Source organism: Sinocyclocheilus rhinocerous, unplaced genomic scaffold, assembly GCF_001515625.1.
Source record: "Sinocyclocheilus rhinocerous isolate Xijiao unplaced genomic scaffold, SAMN03320098_v1.1 scaffold1668, whole genome shotgun sequence".
In the NCBI taxonomy this organism is placed as follows: domain Eukaryota; kingdom Metazoa; phylum Chordata; class Actinopteri; order Cypriniformes; family Cyprinidae; genus Sinocyclocheilus; species Sinocyclocheilus rhinocerous.
The window spans coordinates 87,058-112,674 of NW_015630986.1; the positions used below are offsets into that span (position 1 = coordinate 87,058).

The 25,617-nt window shown below is 36.9% G+C and overlaps 1 protein-coding gene across 6 annotated transcripts in view; it reads right to left on the reverse strand.

Annotated features, from left to right (window-relative positions):
• Window positions 1-1,147: 1,147 nt before the first annotated feature.
• LOC107740879 (diacylglycerol kinase zeta-like) overlaps window positions 1,148-25,617 on the reverse strand; it is a 28,251-nt gene continuing 3,781 nt past the window's right edge. For 2 of the 6 annotated variants that reach the window (XM_016553410.1, XM_016553409.1), the window contains exons 2-33: window positions 13,735-13,843; window positions 13,469-13,564; window positions 13,216-13,293; window positions 13,063-13,119; window positions 12,920-12,988; window positions 12,768-12,839; window positions 12,217-12,333; window positions 11,811-11,882; window positions 11,625-11,723; window positions 11,466-11,548; window positions 11,326-11,386; window positions 10,878-10,991; window positions 10,445-10,585; window positions 10,205-10,283; window positions 10,028-10,083; window positions 9,784-9,846; window positions 9,531-9,604; window positions 9,058-9,169; window positions 8,774-8,973; window positions 8,590-8,690; window positions 8,365-8,444; window positions 7,494-7,563; window positions 7,237-7,277; window positions 6,964-7,154; window positions 5,073-5,180; window positions 4,678-4,746; window positions 4,548-4,579; window positions 4,279-4,328; window positions 4,066-4,186; window positions 3,949-3,985; window positions 3,751-3,850; window positions 1,148-2,628 (exon numbers count right to left, since the gene is read on the reverse strand). In XM_016553410.1, coding sequence (XP_016408896.1) covers window positions 2,512-2,628; window positions 3,751-3,850; window positions 3,949-3,985; window positions 4,066-4,186; window positions 4,279-4,328; window positions 4,548-4,579; window positions 4,678-4,746; window positions 5,073-5,180; window positions 6,964-7,154; window positions 7,237-7,277; window positions 7,494-7,563; window positions 8,365-8,444; window positions 8,590-8,690; window positions 8,774-8,973; window positions 9,058-9,169; window positions 9,531-9,604; window positions 9,784-9,846; window positions 10,028-10,083; window positions 10,205-10,283; window positions 10,445-10,585; window positions 10,878-10,991; window positions 11,326-11,386; window positions 11,466-11,548; window positions 11,625-11,723; window positions 11,811-11,882; window positions 12,217-12,333; window positions 12,768-12,839; window positions 12,920-12,988; window positions 13,063-13,119; window positions 13,216-13,293; window positions 13,469-13,564; window positions 13,735-13,843 — 2,869 coding nt within the window. In that variant the 3' untranslated portion in view covers window positions 1,148-2,511. Of the gene's footprint in view, window positions 2,629-3,750; window positions 3,851-3,948; window positions 3,986-4,065; window positions 4,187-4,278; window positions 4,329-4,547; window positions 4,580-4,677; window positions 4,747-5,072; window positions 5,181-6,963; window positions 7,155-7,236; window positions 7,278-7,493; window positions 7,564-8,364; window positions 8,445-8,589; window positions 8,691-8,773; window positions 8,974-9,057; window positions 9,170-9,530; window positions 9,605-9,783; window positions 9,847-10,027; window positions 10,084-10,204; window positions 10,284-10,444; window positions 10,586-10,877; window positions 10,992-11,325; window positions 11,387-11,465; window positions 11,549-11,624; window positions 11,724-11,810; window positions 11,883-12,216; window positions 12,334-12,767; window positions 12,840-12,919; window positions 12,989-13,062; window positions 13,120-13,215; window positions 13,294-13,468; window positions 13,565-13,734; window positions 13,844-15,808; window positions 18,010-18,682; window positions 18,947-25,617 lie in introns of those variants that run through there. The other 4 variants (XM_016553407.1, XM_016553408.1, XM_016553404.1 and 1 more) reach the window with 4 other exon arrangements.

Sequence of the window (25,617 nt, forward strand, 5' to 3'; positions counted from 1 at the left end):
TATATATATATATATATATATATATACTACTATATACTTTTTATATATATACTATATACTTTTTTTTGCAATTATAAATACATAAAACAAATAAATAAACCTAATTATAATAATGCAAAATTATGGAAAGGCATTTCTTTTTTTCAGGAATTATTTATTTTACTTATTTTATAATTTTTTACACATTTTATACGCATGCTGGTAAATAAATAAATAACGTACTATAATATAATGAGCTTTTTGCAATTATAGATACATAAAACAAATAAATATACAAAATTATGATCATGCCAAATGAGGAAAATATATTTCTCTTATTTAATAAATGTTTTTCTTATATTTGTCACCTTTTATTTATACACATTTACTTATGCTTGGTGGTATAAATAAATAACATCTACTATTATATAATCCTTTTTTGCAATTTTTTGCAGTCTCTTTCCTGATGTACAATTTATCTTATTTTATTAGCTGTTTATTTTATTTGTTTCCTCTAATGTTTTGTTTTATTATTTTTATTTGATTTTATTTATATGTAGGACCTTGTCCCTTTAGAATATCTAAAACATCTTGAATTGTGTTGTTTTGTTTCTATTTTCCTACAATTATTTTTTTAACTTGTTTTTTTAATTTCATCATTTTTTTTATTCTGTCCCCGTGTGTGTTTTTAAGTGCTTTGAATTGCCATTGTGTAGGAAATATGCTATATAAATAATCCAGTCTATCTGTATATTACATTATATGATTCTCTGTTCAGATGAGTTTGTGTGAAATGTTTCTTTGACTTAGTATCCAGCAAACTTAAAATAAGCTGAGGTTAAACCGATTTAAAAATACATTTGCGTCCTCTCCCTATACTCCAGAAATGGAGCTAGAGCAGGAGAGAGAAAACAATAAGCTTATCTCCGAAATGATAAATGAGTCACAAATGTCAACACATCCATCATTACCGGTAACTCATTCAGACATAAAGACCTCCTAGGGAGAGGCAGAGTTCAGCATTATACACAGTTTACCACCCGGCGCTCCAAACCAAATTGGTGAACAATGCACTCAGTCAATTAAACCTTATGATAGAAGCACACTCAGTAAATAATGCAAAAACATAAACTTGTTTTTAAAGTCTTTATTTCTTTCTTTTCCCCCAAGTAGACACTAACAATCCAACCCCAAGAACAAATATATGAATTCTTATCTACTCTTATAAATAAAGCCTTATCTAAGTTCATATCACATACAAATGAAAGACCTTTATATCAGAACAGATTGTTCACACATTTTTAAAATGTTTAACAAATTATATACATGTATCATCTATTTGGAATTGCATAGCAACTCATACAAAGCACTGACAAAATACACATTCTATCATAATGACATCTCAGCACAAACACACTATGGCAATGCAGACAACACAGCGTTGTCAAATGGCTGCTTTGTAAAAAGACCAGCTTTCCTGTCTCTTTTATTATTCAAGCATTTAGTCAATTGTGCATGTACATAAAGTGACCGGGTTGAATATACACAAATTTAAACCGCAGGCGATGATATAAATATATCTGTTACCCAGCCATTTGTCACTGAAAATGTGATTTATCATCCTAAAACTACCAGAAGAATTTTCTGTGTACCAAAACTAACAAGTTCAAGTTGCTGCATGACTTAATAAATTCAGTAAAGAACCTAAAATCACACTGGTGAGAGAAAATGTTCATTCAAAAGTATAGCAGTCAGTGCAAGCAATGCTAAGAGATACAATCCCATTCCTGAAGGAAACTTCATTCAATTAGGTGAACATTTATGGTTAGAAAATAACCAAAGGCAAATCTATTGACTAAGAAATGATTACAATTTATAATATATGGTGAATAGAGAATTGATTTAATGCTATCTAAGGTAGTAATTAATGGAATGTTTTTACGAAATTCAAGCATTTACCGCAGAGAGAGAAACTGGCCGTAAGCAACAGCTGAGGAAGCATTCTTAAACGCAGGAGGCTATGAAAACAACGTCTCTATCTCGAATCAGAACAAACACGTGAAGTGGAAGCCAAGCTAGAGGACGTTTCCAGTGGATTACAGTCACATAAAATCTGTAAAATCAATTCAAACATTAATATGAAGTAAATGTAATCAGAAGCAGCGGAAACCTCTCCTGTTAATCTCTCGTGAGGTTTGTCTGGTTTTCTTTATAGTAGTTTAGTAAAAGCTACTTTCATACATGGTACTTCATCCCTGAAATTCCCAAAATTTTGCACATGGAGCAGAGTGGTGCAGTTTTGTACGGCCCTGAAAGCTGGACGTGACGTAACAAACTCATGCATTCTGAAACATGACACAAACACTGTCTTTTTGGCATTACAATCAATACAGAGAGCAACAAGCTAATTTCCGCACACGTGCTGCCTCATAGCATCGCTAGCGTGTGGCGACCAGATAAACCGGCCACAGGAGAGAGCAGATAAGACTCTGTGGTTTGGTGGTGGATGGAAAAGAAGGTTCTAGAGGCCGGTCACACAGCCGTCTCATGGTCCTCCCTCTGGATCATCTGGTGGTGTTGTCGGTTTTCCAAGTATGCGGCCAACTCCATGTCTTGAGCTCGTTCTGCGTACATCTTTGGAGTTTCACCCTGCAGAATGACAGAAAGATATTTTCATTTATTTAATTAATTAGTTTTTATTGATTTAATTAGAATTTATTTTTATTTTAGGAATGACGGAATGATTTTAGGAAGGAAGGAATTAATAAATAAATACAGAATAATTTTTGCAATTATAGAAAAATAAAATAAACATAATTATGATAATGCAGGAATATTATTATTAAAAGACATTTCTCTTATTTAATGCAATATTTCTATTTATTTATTTTTTCGCCACCTTTTATTTATATACATGCTTGCTTTTCTACTATAATATAATGACATTTTTGCATTTATAGATAAAACAAATCAACAAAATTATGATAATGTAAGATAATGGAAAGACAAGATGCAACAAATGCCTCGTTTGTAATGGGTTTTTTTTGGTTTTGTCTCATCGTGCCGGGAGACACAGCATCACAGTATGTTAAGGGGTTATGATAATGCAGGAATATTATTATTAAAAGACATTTCTCTTATTTAATGCAATATTTCTATTTATTTATTTTTTCGCCACCTTTTATTTATATACATGCTTGCTTTTCTACTATAATATAATGACATTTTTGCATTTATAGATAAAACAAATCAACAAAATTATGATAATGTAAGATAATGGAAAGACATTTTTCTTATTTAAAGAGGTCATATGATGCGATTTCAAGTTTTCCTTTCTCTTTGGAGTGTTACAAGCTCTTGGTGCATAAAGAAGATCTGTAAAGTTGCAAATGGCGTCCCGGGTCGTGCCGGAGAATTATATGTTTATTCGGAACATTTGACTGCAGATTGTTTTGTAAACGAGGCATAGTGTAATGGAGAGTTCGAGAAACCTTTTTTTGTAAGAGGAAATAGCCAACTGCATCGCAAACCGTAAGTAAATAATTTCATAATGCTTTGTCTGAAAATGACGTTTTATATGGATACTGTTTCAAAACACTTACACACAGACACATATTAGTGCAAAATACTTTATTAATATTATAAGTAAACCTCAATGAACATATTAAAAATAATAATACAAACATATTCTGATTACTTTGTGTTTAAAAATCATTCAAGGAAATGTTAAGAAATAAGGTACAGGTATGAGGTCCATTTGAATGTCCTCACCTGTAGATCGGTCTTCATGAGGGACGCACCAGCCTCCACCAGGTAACAGCAGATTGTTCTCTGGCACAACGCAGCTGCCTTATGCAGGGCCGTCTCCCCTCTGAATAAAAACCACAGAGAAACACCTCCTAACCATTATGATTGTCAGTCAAAACTAACTCTTTTATTCCTTTCACCACAAATTAAAGCACTACTTGCGTTGATTTCTCCGTCACATCCAGGATGCAGGCCGGAGCTGTTCACCAAAAACAGTGAGAGATAATTAGAAATGAGAAGCAAGTCTAAAGTCAAAAATCAAAAGTCCAACCGACTCACCATTATCAATGATATACTTCACAATCTCTTTACTGCCTAAAACGACTGCATGATGGAGGAGGGTGCGGCCGAAACGGTCCTGGACCAACAGGTTTGCTCCTTCTTCACGCATCTGAACCAGCTGAGAGCACGAATGGCCAGAGAAGAAGTCCATGAGGTCTGGCAATGCAGCTAATGTATGGTATTGCTGGAATTGATTATATTTATGAATACCTTTTCGATGTTGTCAGAGTTCACGGCATCAAAGAGCAAACTGATTGATTCTGAAAGACATTAAACAAAATATGAGTGCTTTTATTGTGCCAAATTGGTCTAGGTAATTTTAGAAAATGCGTGAATATGTGATGATATATTTTATTAACTTATATAAAATAATAATAATAACTGTATATTTATAATAGTTTATGATTTATTGTATTAAATAAATAAATGCTACAATATATATAATAATAAAAATATATATATATATTATATATATGTACCTTGATCACTGTCATTCCAGCCCGAATCTAACCTGTGAAATTAAAACTGAATATTAATACCACTATTCAGAATCAAAACCAACTACATCTGTGTGTCTTACCAGCGATGATTATTAAATATTGTATGTACCTTGGCACATTCACTGAGTCCTCATCAAGTGTGTTTGAACGATTCAAATTCATAATTTTTGCTCCCCTCCTAGCAAAGAACAAGCTTATGTAAGATATTCATTTGAAAATGGATATCCTCTGCTCCTCTCACAAACAAAAAAAATGGCATTATGGTGCAATGGTATATTTCAAAGTACCATGGTATTATTGTGCCATTGTAGTGTACTTTTGTTGCAGATTGGCATTAGAAAGCCTTGATTAAGCACATGGAATCATGGGATGGATAACTTTGTTAGCTTAGTAATGATGTTTGCTATAAAAAGTACAAGGCATAATCGTGTTTTCATGGAAACAATCAAAGCTTTGGATGTGAAAGTCTTAATTAAACCACAAAGCCCTCAGTTTGAGATGTACCTGCACAAGCCTGGCTTTGTGGGAGTCTCTGGATTGCTAGTTTGCACGTGTGAGTCGCTATCCGTGCTCGCGCTTTCCGTTTGGCCTTCAGCATGCATCTGGTGAACCCTGTGAGAGCATGATGGGGTGGACAGACAACAGAGAAGACGATGACCCGACATGCTGTGGGGGGCGGGGAAAGTCATTGTTTGTGAGATGTGTATAATTTACTGTAACAGAACAACTGCTACAATGAGGTCTGACAGATGGGATGTGTTTTTTCAGCGATCTGCTGTGCGTCAGGCAGGGGGAGGGTGAATGTAAGCACAGATAAATGAGTTTTTAATAGCAGGGGCCTTTATGAGGGACTGTCCTGTCTTGAATAGGCTCACAGATTTGTGCTCGCTCACAGGAGACTTTGGCACAAAAATGTCGCCGTCTCTCACTCTCTCTGTCTCGCCATCAGATGTGTATGCAAATACACAGACGAAAAGACTTCCCCTGAGGGAATAGACTAGAGCTGAAGAGCAACTGTCTGTTGTTGTTTTTTTCAAACAGGAAGGAATGCATTCGGTTCAGTCTAGTGATACATATTTACTGCACACACACAGACTTCTCTATATACAGTATGTATGTATTTTGGACATACCATGTATTAAACATTCTGAAATTCATGACAGTTGAACTTTGTATTTAAATTATTATGCTAATATAATTTATATGTATGTATTATTTATAGGTATATATGCATTTATAATATAATATTATAGTAATATTGTACATATAAAATACATAACATAAAATATATTTTTATTTAAATAATTTAATATTAGTTTATTGTAGTAAGAGGAATATTTTTTTTTCATATAAATACATTTTGTTACTAATAATGTACATATAAAATACATAATATAAAATAGATATAATAAAATATATATATAACAAAAATATTTCATTTATATAATTTAAATATTAATTATTATAATGATATATTTATAATAGTTTACTGTATTAATAGTAACAAAAAATTTAGTAAAATATTTACTCAAATTGTTATGCTAATATATTTTATACGTAGAAAATAGATATAATAAGCTATTTTAATATAATATATTTTGATATTTAAATAACTTAAGATACTTTATTATAAGAATTAATTTGATTATAAATGTATATTTATAATAGTTTATTATATTAATATTAACTTTATTTCTAATAAATAAATACTATCTATGTATATATGTATATTAAAACAATTCATTTGTAATGAAAAACCTTTTTCTAGTGGTTTCAGACATTTAGACCCCACTATATATATTATATTGCTGTATATTATTGTTGGGGACTTCCTACACTTACAAAAAAGTACTGTGATAGGACCATAGTAATGGCATCAGATAGTAATATTGTGTTACTGGAAAATTAGCATAATCATGTACCATGCTTTGTCCATATTACAAGTCCAAAAAAACAACATAATATTAATACCATGGTACTTTCTGGTACTTTTTGTAAGTGCATTCACATCTGTTGTGCATAATAAAAGAATATTATAATTATTATGTATTCATGCTAAATCTACAACTCTTTTTGGCCAAATTAAAAAGAAATTAATAAAAAAAATTCAGATCTTTTTTTAGTTCCTTAATGAATCATGTCTACAGTACATAAGTGTTTTGTGCACTTCTGTTTTTTCCGGGGACATTCTCAGAATTTTCATGCCCACAGGCGAAGCTAAACCTGCCCACGCATGTACTCTGCTAGTCGACGGTGTTAAAATGATCTGCCAAAGTAAAAAGCAACATAAAATTGTACCTTGAGGCTGTGCAAAAACTGTTTGCAGCCCTAACAACATGAGTTGATACAGTTTAACCATACATATTGTCATCTGAAGTGACTCGTTTCAATCTACCTGCACAGTGGAGAAGGCCCGGCAGAGCAGGCAGGAAAAGCAAACTGGTCTTTGCTGTTGGAACATCCCCCGACAGTCTCCATCGCCCCCGGCATTCCGGGCGACGTGCCCACCGTCTCCTTGGTGACCAGCTCCGGGTCCAAGATGAAAAGCTCATCCTGAGAGATCTCCGCCACATAGTTTAGATGCTCCTGCAGAGGTATGCAATGCTATAAGTTAAAAAGGTGACATGTAACACAGATGTAAAACATAAAAGTTGCCTTTTGTAGCTACCTGACCGCGGTCTATTCTGTAGAAACGGTCTGCTGTAGTAGCTGTAAACAAACCAAAGACGGAAAAATGTGATTATGTGGTTTGCAAACATCAGGCTCGGAAGTTTTGGAAATGTCAAGAGCAATGAATCTCACAAAATGATTCAACATAGAAAGCCTAAGTTACGCATGTATAATTCTAACACTTTTTTAAAATTTTTTTTTTTAGACAAATTCTGTGCTGTTTTTTTCAAAATAAATTTGAAATGCTCTACTTACAATCCAGGAAGCACCATTTTGGTGAAAGCTTTGGCATGTGCAGTGTGTCTGTATTCACACCATCCTCCTCCTAAAGAGAGAGCGACAGAGAGAGGAAAAATACACAGAGAAAGTGCAAGTGAAAAATGGCTCCTGTCCAAAATAGCCTCACTTGTGTGAGTTCAATTAGTCACAATGTGTTTTTCTGACTGTAACTGAACAGGAAGTCAACGTGCAATGGCACATGCACAATATCACATGTTTGGCAAGAATAGTGGTAATTATAGTGGAAAGTGACTCTTAAGAGTAAAATACACCATTTATGTTTCAGAGACATGTTAATGTCACCACAGGAAACAGATTTCAAGCTAAATTAAATTAATTGCTTTTCTTTCCAAGAAGTAGCATTAACACACAGGTACTCTTATTTAGCCAAGAATGACTTAGTAAAAGTCACCATTGCAACCCAAGAGTTATCTGACTTGTATATGATTGAAACAATATTTTCATCAACAACAAAAAAACCTGTAGGACAGGATTTGATCTTTTAGAAGTTGTTTGGATCATTAAAAAGGGTGTTTCATGCCAAATGGGCGGAGCTGGAAATAAGGGCTTGATGATGTCAATGAAAAGGTGGAGCAAGTTATTGTATTTTGATGAATGATTACAAAGACAGACTTTTTTTGGGATAACATGCATGGATGAATCGTTCACAATAAGACCAGTAACATTCATTACGATGGTAAATAGTCGGTTTTGATTTCATGTTGACTTCAAGCCAGACTTTGACAGTTCAGACCCTCCCCTTAACCTTTGCCAATGAGGAAGGAGGCTGTAGCCAAATTGGCCTGTTGGCACATTTCTAACCAGCATTCAACAAGCTGAAAAGCACCTCATGTAGCTTCTCGATATGCAGCCGACACGTCTCCAAATCACTGTTCCCGGGAACTGTAATTATCCCCATAGGAATTGCTGAGAAGGTGAAAGAAAAGAGGAAACATAGGTTAGGGTCGCTTTAAATTAAGCCGTGTTTGAGAAGCAGAAGCTTTACCGGGAGTGCATGACTAGGTTCTCAAGGCTGTGAAAAGGAGAGAGGACAAGGAGAAGAGATACTCACAGGCCTCCCTGAGCTGCTCCTTATCATAATGAAGAGCTTCATAATCACGCATGCTGATACGGTTCACCTGGATCTGCACTTTCTCTGTGATGGGCTGCTGACTACATCCATAAGAAAAAACAGTCAGATTTCATCTAGGATTGAATGCAATTTAGACTGACAGGATAGACAGACAGATACTGACTCATACAGTTGTGGCAGAGAGATTCTTCTCTTGGTCTTCTGCAGCATGTTGGCCTGGTTCCTGAGTGTGATGCGTATGACGGATGGAGCCAGTCTACAGGGTTCCCCATCCACCTGCACAGGAATGGGCTTAAAGGTTGTCAGAGTCACCTCCTGACACTGATGAAGCCTCTCGCCGTGTCCTCCAACCTGCAGCGTTGCCTATAGAAAGAGAGCAGCAACATTTGGATGGATTCAAGGGTAAATGTAGAACAAATCCATTAAGGAGCCATAGCCAAATCTCACCAGAGAGGTCATGGTGAAGCCAATGACCTCAATGAGCCCGTCATCATGTTTCTGTGGCCCAAAGTCATTGTGCTCACTTGGGTTCCCCCATGGCATCGTACCAGCGCAATATCTGCAGAACAAAAGCCCAACTCAGTCAGGATAATCTCATTTTAATGAACTCTCGACTAGTTTCTTGTGTCTAGATTATATATTTATCCTGGAATAAACATAATTTGGAACAGCAAATCTCTTTTTATAATGAGGTTTTCAGTCCAAGTTTCCTGTCACGGTTTGATGACATGAAATTTGATGTCACTAGGATGAATTGGTCTTCCTGGCAACTAGAGTGAAGTTTCTTTTTTTTTCTTAAATTTCATTATGCCAAAATAAAGAGGATCTATATCAAATAGCACAAAATGAACACAAGTATGTACATACGGGTAGTTACATAAGACGTCTGTTTTGCACAGTTCTGTTTCAGGTCAGTTTACCTGGGGATGTTGAGGAACAGGAGGCACTGCAGTTTCATATCCTGCACTTTACTGGTTAGGTCAGTACCATCACACTGCACAGGAAATAAGAAAAAGCATACGAGGGAACATTGTCCATTGTAAGTATTCGTGCCATTATGTAAAGTGCTTGTGTATATTTATCAATCGTGATCATAAGCATCTAACTTGGTGAAATACTATTTTTATAATTTAAAAAAAAAGTGTGTACATGCATATATACAACTCAACCTACCATGACCCTGATGTGTTTGGACAGATCTTTGGAGCTGCCCATCAGGAAGTCTGAGAAGGCTGTCTGCAGAGGAAGACATGTATTTGAGCACATACAGGTGCATCTCAATAAATTAGAATGTCGTGGAAAAGTTCATTTATTTATTCTAATTTATTGAGATGCACCTGTATGTTACATTTCATACATTACAAAAATAATAAACTATAATATTATCTACATGACTTCATTGGACAGACACACTCACCCCTGCATAAAACATCTTATTGCGAAGTCGACTATTGAATCGTTCTGGTTTAGCCTCTGAGGAAACAAAACAACATCTTACAAATTTGAATCCGTTCACAAATCACAGATTTTATATACAGTATGCAGACTTTCATTTCATAGACCAAATTCAAATTACACGAGTGAGTGAGCACACCTCGGGATTCGTGAAACTCCAAGGTCACGTGTGCATCAAATCCGAGGCTGAAGTAATTGTTGAAGACGTTAATGGGAAGCTGAAATAGACATGGAGTAGTCATTAGCTCCCCCTTACCATTCATTTCAACACAAAAGAGTTTATAAAAATTCTTTACACCCTCATGCTTGACTTGTTGTGAAGCTAGAAGGATGGTGTTCTTCTGCTAAAGTCTAGCGCCCTCTACTGGTGTCAGCTGACCTTGTCAGTCTGGTGTTCGTCTCTTTCCTCTTCACTGGCCTCTAAATTGGGTTCCACACTCAGGTTCCATCGGTCCAGCTGGACGATGTTGCCGTCTTCTACATGGGACAAGATCTTAGACACCGGTTCATCTGTGTAGCCCTGACAAGTACACACATTTTCAAAAAACAATGGAAAACGTGTAATGGTTAACAATTTGTGGGGCCATTTTCTCTTGTTATGCCACGTTAACAATGTGTCAGCTGTAAAAAAAATGACACGTTTAAGCCACAAACCTCATGCTGCAAAACAAAACGTGTGGTTGTATTAAAAAACAAGAGCTGAAGCTAAAACTTCATCTTATATTTGAACGTCAAATCCTCCAAAAAAAAAAAGGAAATGTACTAATTAACGTTTATGAGAACATAACAACCAAAAGTATTCAGGTTTGTACCCCGCCCCAGTTGAGAGTCCTGGCCAAGTCGTTTCCTGTCCCGAGGGGAAGCACGGCCACGGCGGGTTGAGGGTTCAACTGGAGCTCATCCAGCACTGAGAGAATCCAGCCAACCTATCCAAACCGAGCATATAAACCATGTGATGGACCCCATGAACTTTCTGACCGGGGATCAGAATGATGAAATTAATTTAAATTCCACAGATGAATAAATCTAGGCAATATCTGAGAGATTGGCTTGGATCAGCCAGTGTTATTTTAGTAGTGGTGTGATGCCTAATACAATTAAATTGTACTTCAAATCAGTTTCAAGTACCTGTCGAGCATGTCAAGCACATTGAATCTTTGGAAAATTTGCATACTCTGCACATACTGAAACAGTATGAGCAGAAATGATATTACCCACCATCCAGTTTTATCTAGATAAGAGCACAGATATTTGACTAACCGTTCCATCTCCGCCACAAACGAGAATACGCAGGTTGTGCACTTTGCTGTACATTTCTAACCTTAAAAAGAGGAAGAGAAAGTGTAAGAGAACAGGCTCAGAATGAAGAAAGAAAGAAAGTATGATCTATCACCTCTTACCCTTCTCTCGGACCTCCCTGAGTGAGGTCGAACACTTGCCGGGGGTTCAGGTACCACATGAAAGAGCGGATGATTTTCGTTCCCTTTATAGAAAAGTGCTATTATGTGGCTGTAAAATAACATATATGCGCTATAGGAACTTTGAGCGTCGGTTCTGACCTGGTTTCCGCCACTCTTCGGGTTGACAAACACCAGCAGAGGCTTCATGTGCGGAGAAGGAATCGGTCTCACAACAAAGTGCTTCCATTTGCCATCCTGCTGAGAATTAAATATTGAAATTTTGTCACATATAAAAACATATCACTTTTATTCACAAAAGTTCAGATGTTCAGAGGTGTTTGCTACCTCTGTGGTTTTCTTGCAGGGTTTGACCTTCAGAGATGTTTTCTTCTTTCTTTTACTGCTCTTCAATGATGCCTGTATAATAGGGACAGTTTATACAGGTTTATAGGTATCTTTATAGACATACTCAATTTAGTGTTTACATTTGAGCTCATCAATGCTGATGGCCTCCTTTCACCATGTCCAAACCATAAAACACTGTCTGAAAGACTTTGTCAGTTGATGCATCATAAAATTACATCACTTTTAGTACTTTTGAAATTTATTTGGAAGATATACATATAACATTCAAAGGTTTTAGGTTGATGAGATTTTAAAAAATGTTTATGAATGTCTGTTTGATCAAAAAATACAGTAAATAGAACAGTAATATTGTGTATAAACCCGTTTTCTTCAGGTCAGATCGTACCTGCTGTCTGCGGACTCTGATGATCCAGGTTGGAGGGATGATCACAGCCGCGTGAGCTCCAAGGGAACACGTCTCATCGATTTTCTGCAGCATGAAGCAGGTCACCTTGTTGTGATACTGTAAGACACATAGCAATGTGCACTGATTGATATATGTGACCCTGGACCACAAAACCAGTCTAGTCGCTGGGGTATATTTTAGCAATAGCCAAAAAAACATTGTATGGGTCAAAATTATAGATTTTTCTTTTATGCCAAAAATCATTAGGATATTAAGTAAAGATCATGTTCCATGAAGATATTTTGTAAATTTCCTACCGTAAATATATCAAAACTTAATTTTTGATTAGTAATATGCATTGCTAAGAACGTCATCTGGACAACTTTAAAGGCGATTTTCTCACTATTTAGATTTTTTTGCACCCTCAGATTCCAGATTTTCAAATAGTTGTATCTCAGCCAAATCTTCCTGAACCCAAACTTTTGAACAGTAGTGGATGTTACAACCATTTAAAAAAATTAATGATTTCAGATCAGATGTGCAACACTTACTGCTTGCTTACACCATGAGCAGCTGATGGCCACAATATCTTTACTGTGGAAGGTGAATTTCTGCTGGAAACCCTGTGGAAAGAGAGTGAAAATAGGCCATAAATACTTTCTGGATGATTACACGTTTCATATTTTATGAGTCTTGCACTGACCTTTCCACATTGCCGGCATTTTCCATCTTGCCGTCTCCTATGGACCCAGTGATGTCTCATATTTGGAGTCTGAAACACAAACCAGCTCAGTTGTTTAACAAAACTAAATGATAAAGCTCATTTGAATGGACTAAAAGTCTTACCTCTCTGACATTTCTCAACCCTGGATCTTTAAATGATGGCTTACACCTAAAGTTAATCTATAAGGAATAGTACATTTCATTTGTTGAGAGAAAAAAAGTTAAATACATCATAATTTTAAAAAATGTTTTTCAGCTTTACAACAATCATCTAACCTTCTCCAGCTGATCCATGCATACAGTGTGAACAGCTATTTTGCAGGATGCACATTTGTGGCGAGGAAGAGATTTTTGCTGAGAAAACAAAATGAAACAATTGGCATCTTGGTAATGCATCTGAATCTCAGCATATAACATCTGACCAGTAGAGGGAGCTCGTGTTCGGGGATTTTTACAAATAGAGGCACACTACTATAAACTACTCATTTTGCTGTTGATGGTTTTAAGAATAAAAATATGGGTCATTTACCAGTGACTTTGCAAAACAATACGTCTCTCCAACGTAACAGAAATCTCCAGACGGACTGGTCTCAAACCACACGTGTTGACCAAACTGGGCATTTTCCTGTGCAAGACAATTAATCAGTAAACTGAACAGAAGTTACAGAAAATTAATAATGGATTACTGTGTCATGAGTTGGAGATGGGAGTTTACTGCCCACTGCCATTGAGATAACTGAAAATGCTAACAGCTGGAATGCTAACTTGTTTGTTAAAAACAGATGAGTAACTCACAGTCCAATCCACAGTGCTGCAGATCTCTTTGTTGGGTTCACATTTGGCAGGTATTATGGCACCGGATTGGGCAGCGTTATCATGCACACCAGCCTTGGCGATGGCTTTCCTGACAAAAACATAATGACTGACATTAAACAGACTGTCTGTGTCCATCATATCCTCAAAAGCAAAAACGTTAGGAATATTTTTCCTGAAATGATAGCATCTTTCCAGCCAGAATGCCTTGGGGGTCTCTTTAAATTGCATCTGTTTAATTCTGTATCAATCAATAAGACTATTTTCACCAGCCACCCACCCACAAAGAACATTATAGAGCATGGCTTGGAAATCTATATATTTTTTCTGCCTTTGATCAGCTTTTTGTACTACCACACTGTGGATACCTAATGCTTAGCTTATGTTATTTAGCTCACCAAATTTGCAAGATGCAGCACTGAATTTTATACTAAACAAAACTAAGCAAAATGAAAATTGGCTGGTCTTTAATGTAACTTTATTTTATACACATCTATATAGAATCTGAGTGTGCTATCTGTACATCAATGTTCATGCTAAATGCTAACACAATAGTGCAGAAACAGTTGTGGCCTCTCCTTATACAGGAACTCAGGTGCAAGTATGGATACACAAGCAAGTTTTCAATTAAGTTTATGCAATGAAAACATAGGAAATGCATTTCTAAAGGCAGATATTACCTCTAGCCTTGGGTGGGGCATTTCCAAGGTTTTTTGTAATCCTTTTGTAATCAAAACCTTGCTTACCCTGACCTTTGTGTCCTAATCCCTACAGAGTGAATCAGTGACGCTTAGCAACCTGTTGATGAGAAGCCCACTGGGTGATCAGTAACGTTGATGAGTCACATTACCTCGCTATGGTAGCAGCTGTGCTAATGAGCGAGCGCCATGGAGTTTGTATCCACGGGACGGAGAATGAAAAGGTCAATGCAATGAAAAGCTGCATTGCAACTGCCTGCTCTTGCATTCAATCTAAATGTTTAAACGATTGAGAAATTACGAAAAATATTGACTTGAAAGCGCTGACTTCGTAAGCGGAGATTCACTTGTATTGAAAGTCATAATATCTAATCAGAAACCCTGTACATTGTGGTGTATTTATTTGGTCTTCACTACAATTTAAACTATTTCGAGACGTTCATAATGACAGCAATTTGCAGCGGCAAAGTTGTTGGACAACATTCATCTTTTATAAGAGTGCAAAAACAAAGTTGAGCAGAGGTCAGCATCACGCAGTTGTGCAATGACATGATGCAGCAACTGTCAAGCAACTTGGTGACCTCCAGCGATATAGTTGTCAGTGCGAATGCAAACTGACTTTAGCAAATGTTTTAACAGAAACCGTCTTCTCATTATACACCCAAGCAAAGCCTTGGTCAGGGTTTCTCAAATCCAGCCCTAGAGGGACATTGCCCAGCAGAGTTTAGCTCAAGCCCTGATCACCTACCTGTCATTTTTCTAACTCTGAAGACCTTGATTAGCTTACTCAGATGTCTTTGATTAGGGTTGGAGCTAAACTCTATAGGGCACAGATTTAAGGAACCTTGGCCTAGGTCATAATTAGTTTCATTGGCTGCGTCCGAAAGCTGAAAATGCTACCTACGCAGGCAGCATACACTCAGAAAAAAGGTACAAAACTGTCACTGGGGCAGTACCAGTGACAGCTTTGTACCTTTTTTTCTGAGTGTACTGAGGTAGGAAGGCAACAACGCACATCTGAATTCTATGATTGTCACATTCTGTCTACTGAGATACTGTCATCTGATTGACTTTTGCATAGATATATCCTTTGCTGCCACTATCCTGTGTGTGCGATTCTATGACAGTTTTGTTGTAGAGCATTAAACCTTTACGCTGCCTCAGAAGTCAGTCTGCAATCAGTTTCGAGAGACAAGTAATTGACAGACAGGGCAGCTTGGCAACAAGTTAGCTGTCTAAGCTTTCTGACGCAGCATTTGTATTGTTGTTCTTGCATTTTATGAAACCCTGTATATAATTTGCAAGCACAGCATGAAATAATGGCAACTAGACCCAACAACAGAAAAGGTTTTACATACGACAAGAATCCACTCCAAGACTCCAGCCTGGGATCGTAATAAGCTCCCAGGAGAGGATTGAGAGTCGCATGACCCCTGTAGCAGGTAGAGCTCCTTCGGTTAGGAAGTGGCAGGCCTCTTCCTGGCCAGGGGCTTCCCGCTTTCGAGATGGTGGAGACCCGTCGACGGCGCCTCCTCTGGCTGCTGCGGCAGTAGCGGACGTGCGGGCCCGGCTCTGCGTGGCCATAATGTGACGAGTTCCTCCGGAGGCAGCGGGGAACTCGGATAAGCGGGTGGGCCTGGACACGCTCTGCCACCACAGCCAGAGGAAGGCATTCCTGCTGGCATAAGACAGCGGATTCTTTGATCTCCCAGTCTGACAAATCTGCCTCCTCCAAGCACTCCTTGTGCAGCCCCGAGTGATGACTCTCATCCGAGTGGCCGCTGAAGTCCTCGATGTCACTGTCGCTGTCGCCTTCTGAGAGAAGCACATCCGTGTGACTCCTGAACTTCGTGCTGCTTCCCTTGAGTTCCACCTGCCCTGGCAATGGACTTCGGCTCTCCTCATCCTCTTCCTCCTCTTCTGTCATCTGAATCAAGCTGGCCAGCAGCATGGATGGGCCCAGGAGGTGTGTGTCTATATTGCGGAGCTTGCCCACCTTCTTCCGGCGTACAGCAAAGCGAGGATTGGCCTTTGGGGTGGTGGTGCTGGAGCGCCGTCTACCACTGCTTTTCTGAACTGGTCGACTGCTAGTGATTCGAGGTAAAGCCTGAAGTTGGACACTGGATCGGCGTCGCTGGGTCAACACAGTGGACGGAAGGCCTACACTGGAGCGTCGACGGGCACGGCTGGCTGGCACTGCAATGCTTGGCCTCCTGTGTCGAGAGGGTTCAGGTACGTGACCATCATGCATGGCTTCTCCTGCCTCCTTCCTCTTAAAATGCCGTCGGAAAAAAGTGTCCATGGTGGCTGGAAGAATACAGTTCTTTTTCTAAACTTCCCCCTGAGGCTGTTGATTGAAAATGTAGCCTGTCAGCATAGATTAACCATTTTAGCACTAAGTTCTAAAACTGCTGAAAGCTTGTTACACTGACCTCCATTGACCAAGATTTAAATCTAATCCTTAAAATGGAGATAATCTAGCTCGACCCAACACATGCCAGTGCTTCCCGAAATCATCAAATTATAGGCAATTATATTATGAAAACACAAAATAACCTCATCAACAACAGACCTCACAACTCTATTAAAAAGACTAGATTGAGATAGCATGATTAACAGATAGTGAATCTGATCTTCTAAGTATGTCCTTTTGGTTAACTTAGTTAAAAACCCCGATGGGGACTCTAACATCCACAACATAACGTACAATATGCTGGTCATTTCAGAAGTGCCGACTAGACATGAGTTTATACTGGTCATTAACATTGTTATGACTGTTTTGAATGTGGAAAACTAACTCCGCCTGTCCTAGCACAGATTTTTCTGGGGTTTACGCCAGGACAATTTGCCTTCCAAATCGCATTAATACTAGCAAAGCCAGTTGACTACAAAGGTGCATTGTGAGTCCACAGGTGATGACATCATGTCAAAATGACGTGAAAGGCACTCAAGAAAATGAAGCTCTGCTTAGCTCATGAATGTCCTGATTATCACACGGGGATGTCCAGGGCAGATTATAAGGGCTTTCTGACCCTTTAGTAGTGACTGCCTGTACTAATTATAGCAACGTAACTAGTCTACCTCATTTAGAGACGGATATGACCTAGACACAACCCTCAGTGTAAGGAATGATACTTATTGGTGCAAAGTATTTTGTAGAATTATTTACAGTAAACATGGCATTGTACTACAGTAAGAGTGACAGTACATTACAGTACAAACAAGTTTACCTTAAAAAAAGTCATTACAAATTGGACTAAAAATAATCTGTGTCCACACTAAACACTTCTCTGTAGAAAAACAACTGTTCTTGCTCACCAGGTAGAATAAGGAAGTGACACTCAACCAAGACTAATTACTGTCAGGGTCATCTCTAGCAATGGTATGTAATTAGTGATGTGGGTTCGTTTAGTATCAAAAGATACACTTAAACCCAGAGTCTGAATTTGATTAGCTCCATCTAAATCAGGCAATAAAAAAAGATGGATAATAATATCACATGATTGTTTGTCGCTGATTACATGACGATTAGTGGTTCTGTTTGTTTACTCTGCAACAGATTTAATAAAATAGTCTTAGGCTGTGCTTTTTAAAATAATTCTGACCTATATTGCAATTATTTTATTATAATTTTTTTATATTTGTACATCGCAATATAAATGTTGTAATATAATGATTATATACAGTATATATACAGATATATATATATAATTGGAAAAAATATATAATATAAAGTGACTAACACAGATGAGGTTTCTCTTAAAATGTCCAATTATTATTTTTTTAATAATTGTATGTAACTATATATATATGTTGCAGTATATGTAATGATATATACATGTAATATAATAATAATAATAATAATAATAATAATAATAATAAACAACTTTATATTTTAAGTTGTATTTGTAGTTGTATAATACAATTTATTTTTAGTTTATAATATAATAGTATTTCTCAGTATAATTAAAGATTTGTACTTCTCAGCTGCACATATCACTTGTTTACGTCTGCTACATTTAGACAGATTTACATTACATGCATGTAAAAAACATTCATAATAGTGCTCAATATTAGCACAACAACTTGTCCAAACTCAATGCTAAATGTCCACATACAGTACAAACACATACAAAACCTCCCTAAACACTTAAGTTCTAAAGCTTAACTCTGCATTTCTGTCCAGTTATTAGTCCATATCCAACAACAACAACAAAAAGATATTATACGACCTGAGAGTTTAGCTCCCCGTCTCCTTCCCTGACCGTCTCCTCACAGTGAACTGACAGAGAAAGTCCAAGAGATGAACAGGTGAGACAGCCTCCCCCAACATGCGCGCACACGCACACACACACAGCACACTGACAGAGATGAACTACACACAACTCAAGCCTACAGGAAGAGAAGCCCCACATCCATCCACAAACAACACAGCTCACTGGGAAGCAGCAACACACATCACAGAGGAAAGAGCCATCGACTAGGCAGGAGGTAACCGGTAGGAGGGAATGCAGGGTGCATCGAAGCCTCCGGTTTAAAATAATGACCAATTATCAGCTTAACGCTGGGAGTTTGTGCACAAGAGTCTGCACTTCCTAGACTCCTAGATCATGTTCGTGGCACATATGGGGCTGACACCAGGTGCTTTATAGGAACACAATTAATGGTTTTATGATAATCATCTCCATCATGAACATTGTGCAAAGCTGCTTCTGCTTTTGAACAGACCGTTATGCATATTGCTTAAGAGAAAGAGGACATAGCACTAATTCTGGCACAAAACAACCCGCGACATGCAACACCCACAGCTGTGAAGATGATCTGTGTGGTTTAACCCACGAGACAAACAGCATGTAGGTTTTTTAACCATTGTAAAGCTAATCATAAAGATGATGGCTTTAGTGAGGACACCTTGTGTCTATTCACGTCCCCTAATAGGACGACACGGCGATGCCACTCCACCCCAAAATCACAATGAATGTCATTTCCATTTCAAGGCCCTCGTGCTGTTGCATTATGGATCAGCGCAAGAGAACACAGGCGAGGGGTGAATGTGCTTGAATATCAATTCAGCAATCTATAACGACCATCACAGTTTTGTTATGCCAGGGGTTCGAGCTTTACATTCTGAGCGTCAATATGAGCCACTTGATTGTGCCCCTTGTTCTTTGGCGCACTTCTGTGTGTGACGGACGCGCACAGAGCTGGAGACTCCGTTTGGAAGTAATTACTGTCTTTTAAGTGATGGGGAGAGAGATCTGCTGGCTGTTACCATGGAGTGGGGCATCATGGCAACCCAACATGCTTAGCTGGCCTTTAGTCACACATATAGAAACACACCCCTGCTTTTATATTAATCATGTAAGAATTTGTCTTTTAATTGACACCCTTTCAAAATGTACACTTTAGGTACTAATATGTTCTTTTAAAGTAATATGTACCTTTAAGGTACTAATATGTACCATTTAGTGGTCAATAAAGGTACAAACATGTACCTTTTAGCATTTGTACCTTAGGGTCCTGTCCCAGTGATAGCTTTGATCCTTTTTTTTTCCTGAGAGTTGAACAAGCTAAAGTCAACATGATATCAAAACTAGTGCCATTCACACTTTTTTAATGCATGTTAATGGTCTTAATTCTTCAGTACGCATCAATGAGAATCACACCAATCTTGTATTCATAAATCTTTTATCTATTTTTTTAGGCCACAAAGTCTTCTAGTGTGTCTAGTGTGTGTGTGTGTGTGTGTGTGTCTGTGTGTGTGTGTACACTACACTACTTCTAAATGCTGTCCTTTTGAACTTTATATTCATCAAAAAATCCTGAAAAAATGACCATGGTTTCCACAAAATATTATATAATAATCTAATATGATATTATAAATCAACATGTTTCTTCTAAATCAGCATATTAGAATGATTTCTGAAGGATCAGTGTGACACTGAAGACTGGAAAAATGATGCTGAAAATTCAGCTTTGCTACCATAGGAATAAATTACTTAATAAAATATATTAAAATAGAAAACAGTTATTTTAAATTGTAATAATATTTCACAATATTACTGTTTTTTTTTTATTTTTTATTTTTTTATAAATACATGAAGTCTTAGTGAGCATAAGAGACGTTTAAAAACAATTAAAAGACTCAATGACACCAAACGTCTTCTATCACTTGATTTGCCTGAAGTACTATTAATTTCTTAAGATTAAGAAATTAACAGTGGAAAAAGGTACATCTTTCTTGCTTGGAGTCAAAATGGTGCTAATTAATGGATCTGAATCCTTCAGTTGGCAGCTCAAATCAATAACAATTAGGCTACAGTTCACAACCTCTATTATCATTAGAGGTATATTTGGCATATAAGAATAGAAAAACAGAAATTTCAATCAACAAGATATCAAAATTGCCCTATTTACTTTTTTAATGCACGTTCCTGGACTCATTGTGTCTAATTCATCAGTGTACATTATTTCTAACAATTCCCTCTTATCTTTCCCCCTGGATAAACGTATCTTTGAACAAGTCTCTGATGTTGCAGGAAAGATGAACATTAGATTGAAGGAAAAAAGGATGGCAATGCCACCACCTGCTGGATAGGAAACACTGAGACCATCCATTATACAAATGCATTAGCTCTAAAGGTGCTCTATCCACATAAATACTTCTCAGTTGTTTTAAAGGGAGATTATAGAAATCGAACTTTTTTTATTTAATACTATTTAACTGCCCTGATTAATTTATTTTAGATTTACATATATTTCACAAGACAAAATATTAACTGAATTTACACAAATTATCCTGTTTAAAAGTTAAGTTTACTTGGTTCTTAAGATGTTGTGTTGCCACCTTATGCGGCAATGAAAATTTGGAGTTTCTGTTTTATTTATTTATTTTTATCTTTTATTTTAATTTTTGCTGATTTAGTATTTATTTTGTCTTGTGGTTTATTTTTAATATAAGATATTGCATCAATAAATAAATTATACATATTTTTATTACTTATTTTTTTAAAGAAACTAAAAAAGGATTCTGCAAGGGGTATGTAAACATTTGAGAACAGCTGTATATGAACAAAAACATCAATGATCACAAATGCTTTCACAACATACTCATTTTGTAAAATGCAAACATGTCAAGAATCGTGCTATGCCACTGAAGATTTTTTTTTTTTTTTTTACATGTCTTTGCATGGCAGCATTACGGTGGTTATTTTTAGAGCCTGTTTCAAATTCCAGAGATTCATTCAATTTGTAGAGAATTTGTCATAGAATTTGTCAATCATGGTAAAAATATTTTGGTGAATTGATTGAATGGTTATTTAACAAGTTGAGGTGTGTGTGTATGGCAGCATTACGGTGGTTATTTTTAGAGCCTGTTTCAAATTCCAGAGATTCATTCAATTTGTAGAGAATTTGTCATAGAATTTGTCAATCATGGTAAAAATATTTTGGTGAATTGAAACCATGGTTATTTAACAAGTTGAGGTGTGTGTGTGTGTGTGTGTGTGTGTGTGTGTGTTTGCTATGATATAACAATTTTAAATAACAAAATTAATTTTGTTATTTATTTTGATACCAGAAAATCCTCAAACATTTGTTTAACAAAAGTAAATAGTTAAAACAAAGAAGCAAATTACAATCAGTAGGACAAATACATTTAAAAAATATAAATGAAATAATGCTTTAAGTTTTTCATGTAAGTTTAACAGTATAGTATTTACCTAATAGCCTACTACAGAAATTGAATAAAGTAATCAAATGTAAAATAAAACACAGCATAGTCTTCACTGTATGACAATTAGTTTGATTCGTACGTTACAAAAGTCATTCAGCTGAGAGAAATGAGAGGTTTACTCTTTTTCTTTTAAGGACACAGGAGTGCTGTCACTTGAAGAGCTGCTGCATGCCAAACACAGCATTTTGACATATTTTTGTGTGTATTTGGCAATTTAGGCGTGCACCCGAAGACCAAAGTATATTTTGCTTGTCCGTGTTTACCTCCATCTTTGAGCACGCGCACAGAAAGCCTCACGAGGAACAGCGTATGTACTCTTTCACAGCTTAATACGCATTTAATAACTCTTTTTAATTGTATAAAATTACATTTTTTTTTTATTGTTCCAAATGTAAACGTCCACACCACAACTATAACGATACCTACCCAAGGGATTATTATTGGAATCACTTCCAAAATGTTTTTTTCAAGCTAATGAATGATTTTTAAAAAAAGAACACTGACAACCTATCAGAATCCATCCTGCTTTAAAGAGCCTGAGGCAGATGACCCAACTGTGGCACAGACTTATAATAAAGTTACTGTGTGTAGGATGGGTGCTAATTGTTCTAATTATAGTTATTGTTCTCATTCCATGCTGATACCACAAAGAAAAAAAATTACACATACACTCATCACTTTCACACATATTCAGTCGCCCACATAGGCCTAAAGATCTCCATTAGCCCACCCTGAGACTCTGACCCTGATCCATACTTAGCTCCAGCATAGAACGAGACGTTAAAGATAGCTGCAGAAATGGGCCTGTTCCTCCACGGGGCGGAACAGTGGAGCCATGCAAATGAAGTCGTGCGAGATGGGCCACTGGGTGTGAGAGTGTTCAAGGAAACCTGTGTCTACCTATGACCTGAAAACAAGCAGTTCTTTGATGCAATCGACACATTTAATGGCCGTTTGGATGCACAGGTCTTCCTGGCCCTGAGAAATCTGGTCTGAACTCTCTGTACCACAATGATACACAGCCTGTGTGCCTCAGGTGTCCTAGCCACGTATGGCATTATCAGATTACACACATCAACACGGTAGCGAACAGGTGCCTCATCAGCACACAGGAACAGGTGGAGTACAAATACACACACAAACACACACATCAGGACTGGGGACTGGATGATGGAGAAATGGCCATTTATTTTGGAATATTAACAGAATAAAGTCAGTTTCTATGTTTGACCATTTTCCATAATTTTAAAATCCGTATTTCATAATTAAGTTTATTTAAGCTCTATACTTCCGAACAACATATTGTATTTATTTAGTCAAAAATAGTTACTAAAAATAATTACTTAACACTCATATTTTATTTGATTGCCTTATATTAAGTAAAAACAAAAACAAAATAATTTTTTTTTTTTAGAAAATATGTGACGCATGCCTGTGCAAAACCCACCCATAATGCTTGGAGATTGTAGGTGGTTGCTAGGTTGTTTCAAAATGGTTCCTAGAGTGTTTGGAGCGTTTTTTGGCAAGTTATAATGATATTCTGGTCTGTATATATGGCTCGGGTCCCTTCTTCAATGCAAGCTTGTCTTTTTTATGTTTGCAGCATATACCAAAAAAAAGTCATGTGGCAAGTTTTAATATTTAAAGGAATAGTTCACCCAAAAATGAAATGTCATTTCAAACCTGCATTTATTTCTTCTGTGGAACACCAAAGGAGACATTTTGTACATATAATACTGCTTTTGTGCAGACAATGAATGTCAATGGGGTCCAAAACAACATTGGCCCCCATTTCATTGTGTGGACCAAAAACAGAAGAAAGTCATACAGGTTTGGAATGAAATGAAGGTAAGAAAATGATGAAAGAACTTTCATTGCTTTAAGGTTAGAAGGTTGCTTGCCTGAAGCAAACACCATTATCAATGAAAGCAAATCAAAAAAACTGAAACGCATGCATGAGTGACTGAAGCCCTCACAGAACCAGACTATAGGTGAATTCTTCTTCAACTCTCACTTGGAAAAACTGGTTTTTCGTGCTCAGAAATAGAGCAAGGGAGCTTCCATTGTCTGTAGTGCAATGAAAGCCAACTGGAAAACCTGCAAAAGCATTCCAGACTCACACTTTTACACAATCTTCTTCCGGCTGGAGTTACATGATGCATCTGATTGGATACTCCTCCAAGTTTTGTTTGTGAAAGTTTTTCACAGTGGAAAGCAGAAAAGCAGGATCTGCAAAAAGCTTTATTTAGACATACTTAAAACTTCTAGTAGGTAGAAATGTAACGAGTCACGATTTTGATTTCACGATTCGATTCACGATTTTTTTTAACAAACTCCTACCCCTAATTGAATTGCGATTTGTTTAGCATCTCAACCGATTTGAATCGTCACATATTTAAATCGATTTTCAACCGGCTCGCTGTTAATCGTTACTTGCAGGTCAAGATGTTTTTATAGAAATGGTTTGACTGGAAATGTCCATATTAAACAGGAAATGACACAGGGAGTCCGCAATTCTGAGGCTGAAGGACCAACTTTTGCCACTAAACCCAAAATGACACATTCCAATCAGTCAGTCCAGCTTTGAAGAATTCTAGATTCTTTATTGGCTTTGATGGTTCCATGAAGGACTTTTAACATCCATGGAACCTTTCAATTGGACAGAAGGTTTTTTACAGTGAAAAACATACTTGCGATTATTAAAATGCTCACTGATGCAATAAGAAATTTTTAAGGTTCATTGGGGAATCCAAAATAGTTTTTCAATAGCATCACTGTGAAACACCCCTTTTGACACTTTTATATTAAAGAACATAAAGTTGTGAAAGAGCAGAAGTCTTTATATCTGATTTAGGTCAACGGTTTTGAAAGAAGAATAGAATTAGACCATCAACAATAAAACCTGGCCATTTGGAGGTCAATACAGGCCAGTTTTTAAGGTTGCACTAGCTAACTATCTAAACTCACTAACCCTAAAATAAACTTTTTTCAGTGTTTTAGAATAATAATAATAACAAACTTTATTTTTGCTTTTAAGAGGACAATTCTGGACAATGCAAAAATGCAAACCATGTCAGAATCGTCAGTCATCAGTTGTGAAAAGATAGTGCTGAGATGAAAAGATACAAAAAGAAACACACTTCCGTTTTTTTCTGCTATTTCACATCCTCATATTATTAATGCCTTGTCTTAGTCTTTCGCAGGTACACACACAATGTAAAACCAGTTGAAATCACACAGATCTAAGTCAACTTGAGGTGCATGAGGTCAGGAGTGCGGAGCACAGGTATACGCTGTTCTCCCAACAGGTCGGACAATTATAGTGCGTAATTAATTGCTTCTCTAATCCATTAAAGGCATCTATTTCCAGGGAGCCACAGGAGATCGTAGGATTAATTTAGACGCCTGATGAAATTTCGAAAGCGCACGTCT